At 51.8% G+C, this 16,286-nt stretch overlaps 1 protein-coding gene across 1 annotated transcript; it reads left to right on the top strand.

Annotated features, from left to right (window-relative positions):
• Window positions 1-11,531: 11,531 nt before the first annotated feature.
• Sox11 (SRY-box transcription factor 11) lies at window positions 11,532-12,923 on the top strand. The gene has a single exon (XM_047523479.1). The coding sequence runs from the start codon at window positions 11,532-11,534 to the stop codon at window positions 12,843-12,845; it is 1,314 nt and encodes a 437-aa protein (XP_047379435.1). The 3' UTR covers window positions 12,846-12,923.
• Window positions 12,924-16,286: the final 3,363 nt, after the last annotated feature.

Here is a 16,286-nt window from a genome sequence, read left to right as displayed (position 1 = left end):
TAATCGCATGTCTGAGTACGTGAATTTATGTAGCCTTTATGGTTTTAAGGGCTCTCAGGAATCTTGTTTCATAAGGAAGGAATGGAGAAGTTTCCTTACAGAATTCATCCTGAAGGGAAGAGAATCCAGGTGCGCTGTTGGGAAACAGTGGTGGTGTGCAGCACACTTGTTACAGGGGCTTTCCCCTGGCCAACCCCTTCAGGCCCAGGCAAAGCTGGGGGAGAAATCTAAAAGGGTGGATTTACTAAAATATTGGAAAGATTGAAAGCAGCAAACTGCATCACATGGAAGAACAACTGAGTTCAAGGTGGAGAACGTATTGAAGTAACAGGTCCATAGTCCTCAGAGCAGGGTCCACATACTAGACCTGAGCAAGCACTGGGCTGGAGGAGAAGTATATGTCCCCCGTTTTTTCTGAGTTCTTTTTTCCCACACCCTGAGAGTGACTTTGACCTCCAGGTTTCCTTCTGCATTTCCTTGTTTGTAGACTGAACCAAGTAGTACTGAGTGCTTGCCCAGTGCCTAGGGCTTAGTTGACTCCAGGGCTGACACAGACAGGAAATGATTAAGGCCACTCGCAGGTAGCCAAGGCCTCTCTCAGCCGATCCTAGAGCATCTGCCGCAGGGACGGTAGAGTCTGTAAACTGAAATTCACCTTGTTTGTCTGTTATTTGTCAGCTCTTCTGGTCTCCAGAGTCCAGTAGGGCAATGGGCCATGGAAGGGCATGCTATGCAGCATCTCAGCACTGAGACAGGGCTTTGCAAACACTGAGAGGAACTGCCCGAGCTGGCTGGGAATGTCCTGTCCGATGCTCTTCACCGCCCTCACCATGACTCTGGTAGCCTCTAGGGTCCAGGCCTGGAGTGGCAAAGGGAGTAGAGGTGGTCCTTTGGGAAGCCTTGGGTGTGAATGTGACGAGGTCCAGGCTAGAGGTGCTGCGGGTACTGGTGTGACGAGGGACACTCTGCCTAAAATGGGAGGAGTGGTCAGTAAATAGCACTTTAAAATACTGTGTCCATGGTCAAGCATGGTGGCACATGCCTGTAAACCCAGCAGCTCAGGAGGCTGAGGCAGGAGGATCGAAAATTCAAAGCCAGACTCAGCAAGTCAGTGAGGCCCTAAGCACCTTAGTGAGACCCAGGCTTAAAATTAAAAAAAATAATAATAAAAATAAAAAAGAGCTGGAGATGTGACTCAGTGGTTAAGTGCCCCTGGGTTTAATCCCCATTAACTAAAATAAAACAAAATAAAATACGGTGTCTATGTCTCATAGCTTTCAGAGGACAGAGTGAGAAAAGACCCCCGTACAATGCAGCACGCGGTCCCACACTTACACGGTCAGTTGAGTCACACCCCTGGCCGGGGTAATGTGCTAAGTCATATTTTTCCCATTCCCATAGTTTTTAATCTCAAAGCCAGAAAGAGACAATGCAGAGTCTGCACCTTTGAAGCTGTGACCACTTCACACAGCAATGACATGGTGGTGAGGAACGGACCTCCCCACCCTCATCTGCCATCGACCTTGCCTGCAAAGGAGAAGTCTAGAAACTCAAAAATGGGAAAGTTCTTCAAAGGACATTAAGTTAGAGAAAAGTGCTTGGTGGTTTTCCATCTCCCCCTATGAACTGGGTCCCCAGGGCTACAGCCACGAAGTACCACAAAAATCCATGTCCTCTGGAGGCCAGAAACCCGACCCCAGGGGTCAGCAGATTGGCTCCCCAAGCAGCTGGGAAGGGGAGCTGGTTCAGGCTCTCCCCGGGCTGGTGGACTGTTCAGTGGCCATCTTCTCCCAGATCTCTTCACATCAGACTCCTTCCATGTGTGTCTCTGTGGAACTGAAGTCCTTTCTATAAGGACATCAGTCATGTTGGATTTAGGTCCTATGACCTTTTTGTAACTTGATCAACTGCAAAGATGCTATCTCCAAATACGGCTGCCTGGGAGATGCAGGAGGCTAGACTTGAACTTCAACATTCAGGGGAGAAAGCCAACCCCTCCTGCCCATTCTCTGATCTTTAAAAAATCCTTTTGTCTTCACATGCAACCTATACTCACTTCTTCCCAACACCTCCAAATGTCTAAGCTCAGTCCAGTGACACCGCAATTTCATGCAGATGTCTAATCAAATAGACTCAAGGCACAACTCATCCTTAGGCAAACTTTGTTTTCAGCTTTAAACCCCCGAAACCAATGACTCTGCTGCCAAAATACGGTGAGTGGACAGGCACAGAGTAGAACTGCCACTCCCAGAGGAGGAACCATCAAGGGAAGGGGATTAGAGTGCTAAGCAAACCTGAACGCTAGCAGGACAGATCTCATTCCATTATCTGCCTTGAGAATGATCCCCTCTGGCTTAGTGCTCTGTCCTCTGGGTCTCTCTCACCCCCATTCTCCCTTCACCAACCCAGGGGAACCCGCTAGAGCCGAGGCTGGCCAGTGCCACACTGAGGATTTTGTCCTGGGAGGGAGTTGGGGAGAGACTGGGGCCTTCGGAGGCTGTGGTGACACCCTGACCTGGAGACAGGGAGGCTGGGGCCTGGCCAGAGCTGGCCACAAGGAGAGTGAGCAGAGATGCGGCTGGAACACTGGGGGCCACCCTCAGTCCTCTTCTGTGAGTCAGAGGCACCAGGGCAGAAGCCCGGAAGTGCCCACAGGAGCACGCGGGTCTCGAGAATGCTCTCGCAGACCCTCAGACAGGGAAGAACGGCTGAGGAGGGCCTGGGGTGCCCACTGTGAGGGGTCCACATCCTCCAGCACACAACGGCAGCCAGCAGCTGGATGCTCCAGGCCAGGCCTGCTCGGCTAGAAGGAAAGGCTTCCTCCCCTTCCTTACGGAGGAAACCCCACCCTAGGCCCAGGAGCCAGAAGGCAGTGCCTGGAGCCAAGAGACTGAGGAGCAGAAATGCCCTGGGGCATTCTGCATGGAAACCCGGTCAGCGGGTCAGTGGACGGGAAGAGCCTCCCAGAGCGTCCTGGTCTCACCCTCCTTTGCACACCTGTCCACCTGCCATCCACACATCCATGTATAGGTCCAAAGGAAGCTCAAAATCAAAGGAAAATGGTATTTGTTTTTGTTGGTTGGTTTGTTGGGTGGGTGGTTGATCATGTTAACCACCTGCTGCTATGCTTGACAATCAAGGAAGACCGAGGCCCAGGTCAGGGATGGAGGTCGTCACAGGCAGGAGGGCACCTGCGCCAGGGGTGTCCAAGCAACGCTGGTGCCTTTGTTTGCTCTTGTTAGCTTCCCTATTTCAACAATGACTATGCACTACCTTTAACTGTAGGGAGAAAAACAGAAAATGCCATTGAGAAAGTCACAAACAATCATGTCCTAAAAGGTATTGAACCCCGAGACTTAAGGCATGAAACCGAGATGACGTCCTGACCTTGAGGTTCTGCAGGAAGGACTTTTCCAGTGGAGTAAACACCACAAAATATGACGTGGTCTTCATCAGCGGGAGTGACACCCTCACAGACACAGAGAGGGACGCTTTCTCTAGCTAACAAAGGACGAACAAATGCACGAGGAGCACAATGCATTTTGAAGGAATCAGACTGGTGAACTTTAAACCCCGCCTTCAAACTTGACCTTCTAGTCCCTTTTATGTTACATCCCCTGCATACACACATACTCACTTTCAATACCACACATGTCTTTTGGGGTCTGTTAAAGACACTGATACCAAAAGGGAGCAGACTCTCCAAGAGAGTGTCCTCACTCAGTGCTGGAGAGGGCAGGCACTGACCCTCTTCCTTCCCTCCCGGCCCGCCTCTGGGAAGTTGACTCTGGCATTGTCCATGGTTGTCTCCAGCTGTTGTACCCATGGTAAAGGATCAGCATCATGGGCGGCACCCCTCTCACCCCAGGCCCCGCCGCCCCTTCCTAGGCTGGGATCCTGGTCCTGGAGGGCAGTTCGCTCCATGCAACAATGCAGCTTGATCAACATGAGAAACGATGTTTTAGAAGGCAGTTATTTTAACTTCTTTAAATTAAGAAAGTTCCCGAGGTGTTCAAACAATTGCCATAGCGGTTTTCCCCTATTTAAAAATGGTAAACAATTTTATTTTAGTGAAAATGAGATCTTTTAAAACTACAAATGATACCAAGTCCTAGAAAATGCCTGGTTAAAGGAACAGTGGGAACTTGTGAAAGAGTCTGATCTAGTAGCACAAGCTTCTCTCTTATAGTTAACTCATTGTATGTGTGCACCTGTGTGTATGCACGTGCATGCATGTCACGTGCCCACGTGCGTGCTGGGTTAGGATGTGAAAATATATTTCATGTGTTGCTATGTTCAAAATAAGTCTGCAACCCGCTGACCTATGCGTACTGCCCTGCTGCTCCTCTGTGTTTCCAGGGACTGTGGAGAGATTAAATAGAGGGTAAATGAAAGCAGCACCTTGCTTGCCTTGGCGAGAGTGTGGACTGGCTCTCTGGAAGGAGAGTTTCATGAGCCTGAAATTGAGCACAGCCTGGTGCCAGGTTAGAGAGGAGCTGGAGACCTGTTGGGCGTCTGTTACTAAAACACCCACAGTATTGACAGAAGCCCAAACACACACCCCGATGACAGAAACAGGCAGGAGAGTGGCCCCAGGAGTGACTTAGGTGGGAGAAAGCTCGGCTGAGCTTACTGGGAGTGAGGACAAACAGGAAAATTCCTTTGTGAGCCGCACAACCACCCAGCTGCCTCTATGAGACAGGAAGAGTTTTAAGAATGGAGAAAGATTAAAATAATAACAGCAACACATGCATCTTCTGTGTAACATGGTTCCAAGCCCTTCATATGTATTTGATCATCAAACAATCTAAAGAGGTAGATTTTTAGCCTGTTTTATAGATTAGAAAACTGAGCCTGAGGAAATGTTAAATAGCTTGCCCAAAGGTACTATCAAGAGAATAAGAAGACAAATCACATGCTGGGGGAAATATCTGTAAAGACAGGAGTTATAAGGACTGTTATCCAACATATACAAAGAACTCTCAAAACTCAACAATAAACATACAAACAACTCAATTAAAAAACAGGCCAAAGACCTTAAACAAATACATTACTGGAGATGATACACAGACAGAAAGAAAGCAGTTGAAAAGGTGGCCCACATCACAGTTCTTAGGAAAGTATAAATTTAAGCAATGATGAGATCCTACAGTGCACCTATCTGAATGGCTAGAATCCAAAACAGTGACAACACCAACCAGCGATGATTGTTCGGAGCAAAGGGAACTTCCACTCAGTGCTACTGGGAAAGTGCGATGTCACAGCCACTTTGGAAGCTTCTCATGGATCAACAACTCTGTCCACAGAGTACAGCAGTCACTGGCACTCAGTCGAATGAGCTGAACACTTACATCCACACAAACCCCACCAGGGCGCTTACTGCAGATTTAATCATAGTGTCAAATCTTGGAAGGCACCGAGATACCCTTCAGTACATAGATGGGTAAACTGGGCTGCGCCCAGACAACAGAACATTATTCAGTGCAAAAACACACAAGCACTTAAAATATGCAAAAACCACAGAGGAAGCCTAGATGCAGATTGCTAAGTGAGAGAAGCCAGTTGGAACAGACTACTCAAGTTCCAATATTTGACACTGTGAATAAATGTGGAGACAGTAGAAGGATCCACGGTTGCTAAGGGCTGGAGGAAGGAAGGATGAGCAGGTGGAGCACAGGGATGTTTAGGGCAGTGAAAATGCTGTAGGTGACATTAGGTGACAGTGCTAAAGACAGGCTCCAAGATTTAATGACTCATGCAGACCACATACAATGTCTAGGGAGTCCTCCAGCTGGGGACAGAGCTCAGTGCTGAAGCACCTGCCTCGGGGCTAAAGTCCCTGGGTTTGATTCCCAGCACTGAAAACAAAACAAAACAAAACAAAAACGTAAAACCCAACCTGAACTATGGAACTTTGGGATCATGAAGTGTTCATGTCATTCACTGATTGTAACAAATGTACCCTGTGGGGACAAATAAAGGGGAACCTAAAAGTACTCTTTAAAAAAGTCTATTTAAAAACACCAGTATGTGTCTCATACAATACATAATGAATAATAAAAACTGATAAGAAGTAAATGGTGGAGGCGGAAAATTTGTGGAATTCTATGATTATTATTAATCAAAAGTTGAGGGGTACATGATAAGATCCACCCCCAAAAAAAGATATTCAAGCCAGAAAGTTCAAGGTAGAATGCGACGAGGTCATGACTCTCAGCACCTGAGTCCGTGTTTTCAGAATTTCAGTGGTGCCTCATTATCAGTGCAATTAGTGGGGTTTTTTAACAAATATTTAAAGAAATGGAACGTGAGGTGGCCTGAAAGCTGCACCAGGAGGAACCAACAGGCCACACTTGGGCGGCTGCTTTCCGCTTGCACTGTGCGAGCACCGGGCCAGCATGTGAGCATGTGCTTTATAAAGTGGGCCATGGGTAAAACGGAGTGCACAGCCGGGGACCTTGCGATGCCACCCCCGGCTCTCCCTGCAGGGGATCACAATCTCTAGTGAAGTCGTTCCGGAGATGAAGCGCATGGAAAAAAACAGCGAGTTTTAGCCACTTAAGTGTGTTCCGATGGATCAACAGGGCAGCCCTGCGGCTCTGCAGCGTGTGTACTGGCCAGGGAGGACCCAGGGCCTTCAGCAGGTCCCAGCAGAGGCCTCTCAACGCGCCTACCCGAAAGCTGAGAGGGCGCTGCGCACACAGGGGGCGAGACAGCTCCAGGTACGGAGTAAAACCAGAAGCCCCGAGGTGCAGTGGGAAGAGCGAGCCACACGCATTCAGAGTGGGCACGAGTCAGACCACACAGCCTGGGGCGAGGGTGGGGGGATGTTCTGAGACAAAAATATCATGGAGACCTCGTGAGTCCTTGTGTGCGTGAGGCGAAGAGTCCAGAGGGCACCCTCTCTTTTCCCTTTATCCACGTGTGTTGTCACAGGGTTTCTCAAGTTAGGGAAAGAGAGCTGTCGTGTGTGTGTGTGTGTGTGTGTGTGTGTGTGTGTGTAGGCCCAGTTCAGTTTGGGCTCATCACCTCTGCCAGACACTCAGTAGGGAAGTCCAGTAGACCGAAGGTATTCGCGTCTTCCTGGGACTAAGTGGAAGTAAATTCAGGCAGCTGGAAACGGAGGAGTCCAAGACCAGTTAAGGGAAGGAAAGCAAAGGTCCTACTGCCTGGCCTCCTCTCAAAGATCGAGAAATGGAAGGAGCTGGAATTCTGCTAAAACAGCGCTGCTATGACTTAGATGTGTGTTCTCCCCAAAAGCTCTTGTGTGAGAGTGCAGGAAGGTTCAGAGGTGAAGTGGTTGGTTAAGGGCCTTCACATAATCAGCAACTTAATTCCCCTGTGGGATTAACGGGGTGTCTGGAAGCAGGTGGGATGTGGCTGGAGAAGGTGGTCCCTGGGGGTGTATCTTTGGGGTTTTATTTTTCCCTTTCCCCTGGCAAGCCTAGCTTAGGATCTCTCTGCTACCTCATCCTGACTGCTTTGCTCCGCCATGCTCTTCCGCCCTGATGTTCTGCCTCACCTGGATCCCAGAACAATGGAGCCAGCTGTCTATGGCCCGAGATCTCTGGAACAATGAATGCCAAATAAACTTTTCCTCCTCCAAAATTGTTTTTGACACATCTTTTGGTCACAGCAGTGAAAAGGTTGACTAAACAAGGGCTTGGTTCAATAAGTCAAGTATTTGCCCAATGATATTTCTAGAATGTTATTTCCTTAGCAAATGTTTCTTTAGAGGAAAAACAATTTCATTCTTATTCTCAAGTGTCATCAGAAATTTGAGTTTATAGAATATCTTCTCTTATGTAAGAGTCCTGCTAGCCTTTATTTGTGAAGATGCACTGAAAAGATAATAATAACTATATGATTGTATTCATTTGTGGTTTTAATCAAATGTGACCATTAAGTATATACCCAGCAATGGTTATTGTTAATAGAAAAGCTACATCTCTTCTGGTAGATAAGTACATAGATAGATATACACACCAAAAAGAAGTGTACACATTGACTCTGAAAAGACAACTGATGGGCTAATCCTGATTTACATTCGGTTCAGTGGTGTGAAAAATAGAAGGACCATTTTTAGTTTACTAATTTAAACTTTCAAGAATCACATTATTCCTTGGGTATGATGGCACATAGCTGTAATGCCAGTCTACTCTGGAGGTTGAAGATAGAGGATCACAAGTTCCAGAGCAGTCTGGGCAATTTATCAAGACCATATCACAAAATAAGGTAAAATGGGCTGGGAATATAGCTTAGTGGTAGAGCACATGCTAGCATATATGAGGCCCTGGGTTTAATCCCCAGTACTGAAGAAAAAAAAAAAGTTATTAAAGGAGGCTACATTTTCTATTTGTTAACCTGAAATTGCTTTAAATGGCTCCTGCTGATGTTGCAAGCATCTGTTTTCAGTAGTAAATATTGTTCCTGTATGCAGTAGGCAGTTTCAAAAATGTTCTTTAAAATTTTTTTTATACCGATTTAACTTTTTTTCTCTTAAGGAACAGAAAGGATACAGATTAGTTACTTAATTTTTTTTTTCCTTATTCCAAGTCCTTGCTAAATCTGGTTGATATTAAATACATAGGATGGGTTCATGTTACAAAATAGCATTCTAGCTAATCTTCGGTGAAAACTGCCTTAAAGCTGCCTATATTGGGGGTGGGGGAATTTGTCAGGCACCTGCAAAGCGGCTTTTCCACCCCCAACCTCGCAGTGTGTTTACTCAAACCCCATCAAGTCCCTCCACTTATCATTCTGAGTCCCTATTCTCCCAGCAAAAACAACGAACTTGCCTTTATCTTCTTCAACAAATAGCCCACCTTTCTCTGAACAGAAATTATGTCCCGTACTTGAAAGAGTAGATTTTTCACTTGCATCTCCTACAAGAGGAAGAGAGGATCGCGGCATTATGGGAGTAAAACCCATTAATGCTCAGTCCCCCCTTCTCGGATCATTCTCCTTCGACAGCTAAACAGGATTCCATCTATAGAGTGAAGGCAGCAAACGGCTGTGGAATTTGCCAGATTTTCAAATGCATTCTGTCCGCGTCTAAAATGGTAGGTGCCTTCGTACCCTGATGCAAACCACACAGCTAAAATACTTCAAGCGCTCTATCCGGAGTGTGGATTTGCCTGTGCTGGGGGGTTGGGGGGCGGGGAGAGGAGGGTAGATCCACTGCTTGCTCCACCCCCCCCTCCCGCTGCTTTCCCAGCAGCCAGGAAATGTGTGAGGTAAGAGAAAAACAAGATGCAGTGCCCGTTCTGCTGGGGTGAAGATGAATTTTCACACACTGCCTTGGGTTTTATACATCTCCAGATTTCAGGTCACCCAGCATGAATGACTGTGAATTCTTTGTGTTCCAATGGCGAAAAACCAAAAAGGAAGAAAGCAAGCACTATCGAGATTTAAGTCGGCTTAAATATTACAAGTATTCTGGGCACTGTTTTTCTTTAAGATAGATACCGGAAGGGGAGTGTAAAATATAGTGATGGTAATTTTTTAAAAATAATTATCTGCAAAAACATGGTACCAGTCCTAAAAAAAAAAAAAAAAAAAAAAATCAGAGGGTTAAAAAATGTAGTGTTATTTGCAGGGACGCACCTGAAAGGAAGTGGGGTTTAGATCATTCTACTAGTCTGTGCAGCGACTTCTCTCCCGAACCACTGGGAGGGAGGCAGCGACAGAATCTTAGGAACACGTTCCCTACCGCCCCCCGCCCCCCACCGAGCTGGGAGGTACGGTGAAGACAAGGAGGACCATAGACGCTAAATAGGAAGCGGCGGTTTTCTTTTAATTGCTTCCAGAATAGCCAAGGAAGGGTACAAGGGACCAAGTAAACACAAAGAAAAACGGGTTCCAAAGCAGCACAGCCAGATCGACGGTGCTGCTCGACATAATCCAGCCTGCTCACTGCCGCCCTTCCCGCCACCCCACCTCTCCACGCAGACGGGAAATATTTTGACTTTAGACTCGAGTGCACCTTATTTCTGCTTTGGTTTCTGTCGCTCAGCTAAAACAGCCAGTGACCCAGAAGGCTTGCTAGCTCCCAACTGCAAGATTTCAGGACAAGGCTGCTGGGGAGGGCGTTGGTGAGCGACGAAGGGGGAGGGGCGAAGAGGAAGAGGAGGACTGGGAAGGAGAAAGGGAGCGGGGGAGGGGCGGGGAGGGCGAGGGGAGGGGAGCGAGAGAGGGGGAAGAGCGAGACCCTGACAAGTGACGCGCGGGGTGGGGGCTGGGGTGCTGAGGCCTGCTGGCCCCAGAGCCCACTTCGGAACCGGCCTTGCCACAGGCCAGCAATTGAGCGCGAGGACCCGGCGATGGCCAAGCCCCGCAGACCGTTACTCCGGCCTCCGCCCGGGGCGGGGCGTCCGGGGGCGCGGCGCGGCCAAACCCGCACGGCGACGTCTCCAAACACTACCGGGGAGGGAAAACAGCCGGAGGAAAAGGACAACACAAAACAACAACAACAAAAAATGCAAACCAGAGAGGAAGAACACAGACTCTCGGGCTTTAAATTGATTTCTTTGCCTTAGAAAAAGGGAGAAAGGGAAAAGAAGAAAAGAGCCCACGTGCCGCGAGAAGGTTGTTGTGTTAAAGCGCCACCTTCCGCCGACCAGCGACGCAGCGGGCTTCACGCGCGGGCTCCGGGCTGCGGCTCCGGGAGCAGCACAGCCCCACGGGGCGCTCTGGGGAGCAGCTGCGCTCACCCGGGGGAACCCGGCTCCCGCCGTCCAGACTGCGCGCGTGCCCGAATGTACGCGGGGAGTGAGTTGGCCCAGTGGGCTTGCACCGGAGGGCCTTGGGTGGAGGGGGCACAAAGGGGCTCTGGGCCTCTTCTCAGACCCCCCGTTCGCGCAGTGCCGACACTAGCCGGTTTTGCCCCGGACCCGCCTGCTCACTGCGGTGCGGTGGGACGCTCGCGAGCATCCCGGGGAGGTGCATCTGTGCACACACGCGGATTTTTTAAAAATAACACATTTCTAGACATGCCTCCTCCTACCCCACCGCCCCCATCTTTGCAAACCAGCCCTGAGGGCGGGGTGAATGGGGCGGAGTCACGGAGTTAATAAAGGGAGATGGGCGGAGTCGGCCCCCAACCATTGGCTGGATGGGGGAGTGACGTCACCCATATGACACCCTGATAACTAGTTGAGAGAGAGCCCTCAACTTTTTGCAGAAGGAGCGCGCGCGATTGGGAGTGTCTAGGGTCCGGCGCTTGCGGCGGGAGCCACGAGCAGGAGAGAGGGGTCCCGGGCTGCCTTGACCACCGCCGCCGCCGCCGCCACCGCCACCGCCTGTCTGGTCGCGGCCGCAGCTCCAAGCGCGCGGGCGGCCATCGCCGCCGAAGCCGCCGCAGCCGCTGTGTGCAGCCTGGAAGGGGGGACGGGGGGGAGGGGGGGAACCGCGGACGCGGGGCGCCGAGGACTTTGCAACTTGCCCGGGAAGGTGGAGGGGTGGGAGGGGGAGGGGGACCTCTGCACGAGACCGAGTGGCCCGGGTTGGAGCGCCCAGCTCCACAGCGGATCATGGTGCAGCAGGCGGAGAGCTTGGAAGCGGAGAGCAACCTGCCCCGGGAGGCGCTGGACACAGAGGAGGGCGAATTCATGGCTTGCAGCCCGGTGGCCCTGGACGAGAGCGACCCTGACTGGTGCAAGACGGCGTCGGGCCACATAAAGCGGCCGATGAACGCTTTCATGGTGTGGTCCAAGATCGAGCGAAGGAAGATCATGGAGCAGTCTCCGGACATGCACAACGCCGAGATCTCCAAGAGGCTGGGCAAACGGTGGAAAATGCTGAAGGACAGCGAAAAGATCCCGTTCATCCGGGAGGCGGAGCGGCTGCGGCTTAAGCACATGGCCGACTACCCCGACTACAAGTACCGGCCCCGGAAAAAGCCCAAAATGGACCCCTCGGCCAAGCCCAGCGCGAGCCAGAGCCCGGAGAAGAGCTCCGCGGGAGGCGGCGGCGGGGGCGCGAGCGGCGGCGCGGGCGGCGCCAAGACCTCCAAGAGCTCCAGCAAGAAATGCGGCAAGCTCAAGGCCCCTGCGGCCGCTGGCGCCAAGGCCGGGGCGGGCAAGGCGGCCCAGCCCGGGGACTACGGCGGCGCGGGGGACGACTACGTGCTGGGCAGCCTGCGCGTGAGCAGCGCGGGCGGTGCCGGCGCGGGCAAGACGGTCAAGTGCGTGTTCCTGGATGAGGACGACGAAGACGACGAGGACGACGACGAGCTGCAGCTGAGGATCAAGCAGGAGGTGGACGAGGAGGACGAGGAGCCGCCGCACCAGCAACTCCTGCAGCCACCCGGGCAGCAGCCGCCGCAGCTGCTGAGACGCTACAACGTCGCCAAAGTGCCCGCCAGCCCTACACTGAGCAGCTCGGCCGAGTCCCCGGAGGGCGCAAGTCTCTACGACGAGGTGCGGGCAGGCGCGACCTCCGGCGCCGGGGGCGGCAGCCGCCTCTACTACAGCTTCAAGAACATCACCAAGCAGCACCCGCCGCCGCTCGCGCAGCCCGCGCTGTCGCCCGCATCCGCGCGCTCGGTCTCCACCTCGTCCTCGTCCAGCAGCGGCAGCAGCGGCGAGGACGCCGACGACCTGATGTTCGACCTGAGCTTGAATTTCTCCCAAAGCGCGCACAGCGCCAGCGAGCAGCAGCTGGGGGGCGGCGCGGCGGCCGGGAACCTGTCCCTGTCGCTTGTGGATAAGGATTTGGATTCGTTCAGCGAAGGCAGCCTGGGCTCCCACTTCGAGTTCCCCGACTACTGCACGCCGGAGCTGAGCGAGATGATCGCCGGGGACTGGCTGGAGGCGAACTTCTCCGACCTGGTGTTCACGTATTGAAAGGGGCGCCCCGCTTCTCGCTCTTTCTCTCGGCGGGTGCAGGGTTCCTTGGGAGGAAGTCGTGGTGGTCAGGATAATGATGATGATGATGATGATGGTGTTCGATGGTGGTGGTGGTAGGGTGGGGAGAGAAGATGCTGATGATATTGATAAGATGTGACGCAAAGAAATTGGAAAAGATGATGAAAATTTTGGTGGAGTTAAAGTGAATTGAGTAGTTTTTAAATATTTTTCCTGTCCTTTTTTTGTCCCCCCCCCCTCCCTTCTTTTATCGTGTCTCAAGGTAGTTGCATACCTAGTCTGGAGTTGTGATTTTTTTTTTTTCCCCAAAATGTGTTTTTGTAATTACTATTTCTTTTTCCTGAAATTCGTGATTGCAACAAAGGCGGAGGGGACGGGGCGGGGGAGGGGAAGGAGGACCCGCTCCGGAAGGCGCTGTTTGAAGCTTGTCGGTCTTTGAAGTCTGGAAGACGTCTGCAGAGGACCCTTTTGGCAGCACAACTGTTACTCTAGGGAGTTGGTGGAGATTTTTTCCCCCTTAGGAGATCTTAAAGAACTGGTGATTTTTTTTTTTAAAGCAAAACAGAAAAAGGGACCATTGCAACTTTTTATTTTATTTTATTTTTTTGGAGGGAGAAAACTGATGTCTTCTATGCATCCGATTCTTAAAAAAACTGCAGGGAGCTTGAAAAAATGCAGACTGTACAAACGCTTACAAAAAAAAAAACTGTGAACTGATTTAAGATCAGAGTTTACTTTTCAGATCAAATTGTTTATGGTTTTACAAATGTGATTTCTACTTGCCAACCTTTTTTTTTGTAACTTGTTCCCTTATACCTCCTTGATTGAATACCAGACAGCCTAGACCTCAGTACAAAAGGTATTGAAACATTTTTGATACATAACAGACCTCAGTCTTTTTTAAAAATTAATATATTTTCAGGCGTATTTTTGTACAGTGAAAAGGGAACATTCTTGCTGTGTTTTTTCAGTAAGACTTTCAGGCACTTCTTCCCTTTTGATTTCTTTTTTTCCTGATTTTTTGTTTTTGTTTTTGTTTTTTGGGGGTTTTTTGTTTGTTTTTTTTTTTGTTTTTTTAGCATGCAAATATGTTGGTACGTTATGTCCTGGTTTAAAAAGGATTAAAATTTTAAAGTAATCCTTGCATCTAAAGGCCTTGTGGTTTAAAAAAAAAGCAAACTTTTTTTTTTGTACAGCTATAGTAGAGATTTGTTCAATATTTGTAGGTAAAGATTTATTGAAAATGGCGATATAGACCTCAGAGCTGTTACCTAGTTTGAAGATTGTATGTACTGTACTATGGTAGGAGTTTATGTATCTCATACGCTGTGCTATGTGGATGGGGCCCCAGGTGGAAGGTTTGAAACTGGATTCTCGATTTTTAGCAAAAAAGAAAAAAAAAAAAGGCACATAGTTTTAAAAGTTTCTCATTTTGTGCAATATAATCTAAATAAAATACAGACCATCTGCATATTTTGTAGCAAATGGTGGCAAAACAGACTCAATGCACTGTCGACATCATTACCTGTTTTTTTTTTTTCTCCCTTTTTTTTTGTGCTGGAAGTCTGTATCTTGACAATTTTAATAAATCAGCTGGAACTGATAGAAACTCACATTTCCCATAGTCTCTATGGAAGTCAAACTGGAGGTCCTGTTGTCGCAGCGCATTCGGTGGTGAGGCTGTTGTGTGCGCGGATGAGGGGTAGCAGAAGAGATTTTTTACATTTAGAGTGGTTAAGCTGAAAAGTGTTCAATTGCCAGGCAGAAATTTTCCTCTTCCCCCCGATAGTTGTGCAAGACGGGGGAAGAGTTTTCTCTGCGTTCCCTTTCCGTGTCCCCACCCCCACCCCACCATTTCCTTTCTCACCTCCTCCCCTCCTCCCAGCCCTTCTCCCACCCGCCCCCGCGGCCGGGGAGGGGCGCCTTGGGGAGGACCGGCTGGCCAGCTCCGCCGGTCTGGGTCCTTCGCTGACTAGGGGATGACCGTTCTCTGCGCGGTCTGCGTACCCGTTGTGCTTCGCGGTGACAGCGCCCTGGGGCAGCGAGCTCGGCGTGCTCCCCTTCAGAGGGAGGAGACGACCGTTTCTAGTTTTGAATTTTTTACTTTGCATCTTTGCGTGTGCGCAGAGGTGAACGCTGGTGGCGAACAACGCCACTGTTCTTGACCTCTAGCGGTGACGCGGGGAAGGGGTGCGGATGGGGGAGAAGCGGTCGGTTTGGGTCTCCTCCCCGTCCCCCGGGACCTTGCGGCTGTGGGAGAGCTGAGGATGGAGGACGCCGGGGGCCTCAGGGCGCGGCGAGGTAGACGTCGCGAGCAGGCGGGAGCCTGGGGAAGGAGGACGCGGCGGGGCGGGCGGAGGGACGCAGCACGGCCTCCGTGCGACGCGAACCGCGGCCCGGCTGTCGGTGTGGATGGGCTGCGGGGGACTGCGAAAGGGCCGGAGGGCTCCGAGCAGCCCAGGGGCTCACAGGGCGGAGCTTCGGTACGGTGCGGACTCCTAGGGCGCATCCCGCGGCAGATCCCGCAGCGCGTCGGGACACCGGTGCTGGCGACTCCCGCCCGCGGGGTGGGCAGGGGAGCCCTGGGGCGCGGGGCGGGAGAAGGGAGAAGGCCACCCGGGAGAAAGCGCCTGCCTCCCCGCGCCTGCCCCGTGGGCGGGCCCTTAGTTCCCTGGGAACTCGCTCCCTGCGGGCCGCGGCGGGAAAGGTGGCTCCGCAGCCTGATTGTTTAGCCCGGCGGCCTGCTCGCCCCTCCGGCGTGGGCGCGACCCACCCCGCGCGCTCGGTGCTGCTGCGGACCGCTCGCCTGCCCAGCCCAGCCCAACCCTTTCTCCACACCCGCCCTGCCCGGGAGCCCTCGCGCAGGCCCCGGCCGGCCGAAGCAACCCGGCACGCGCGCCCCGGGCCCGGGCCCCTTCGGTGCCTTCACCTCCTTTCCCTGGGGGCCGCGCGGAGGGAGGCGGGGAGGCACCGGGCCCAGCGCGCCAGCCACCCGGCTCTGCTCCCCCGAGCAGCGGCGCCTACAATGGAGGAGGTTCTCAGTGGCTCATGGAAACTCGATGCAAAATCACCACGACTCGAACCTATTGAATTGATTCATCAAGACCTGGCCTTCCATTTTATGGAGATTTGGTGCGACCCAATGGAAGGGTCCGCACTGTAACCGGAGCTGCTAGGCCACAGGGGCCCCGCGCCCTGCCCGCCTCCCCTCCCGCAGCCCTGCGCCGGGCGCAGCCCCTCCCCCGCCCGGGCCTCGGCGACCTCCCCCGGCTGGGCTGCGGGCGAGCCACCCCGCCCCCATCCGGGGACGCGGAGCCAGAGGTGGCTTTCTGTGGCTCTCTCCTTGCGACGAGCCGTCAGAGTGCAGTAGGACCCTTGGGAAAAGACAGGGCTGGTGGTGTTGGGGCTCCCACTGCAGGA

Source organism: Sciurus carolinensis, chromosome 13 (genome assembly GCF_902686445.1).
Source record: "Sciurus carolinensis chromosome 13, mSciCar1.2, whole genome shotgun sequence".
In the NCBI taxonomy this organism is placed as follows: Eukaryota; Metazoa; Chordata; class Mammalia; order Rodentia; family Sciuridae; genus Sciurus; species Sciurus carolinensis.
This window is presented reverse-complemented; position numbering and strand designations above follow the sequence as displayed.

Coding starts and splice junctions, on each gene's coding strand:
- Sox11 (XM_047523479.1), top strand. CDS start 11,532: ATGGTGCAGCAGGCGGAGAGCTTGGAAGCGGAGAGCAACCTGCCCCGG.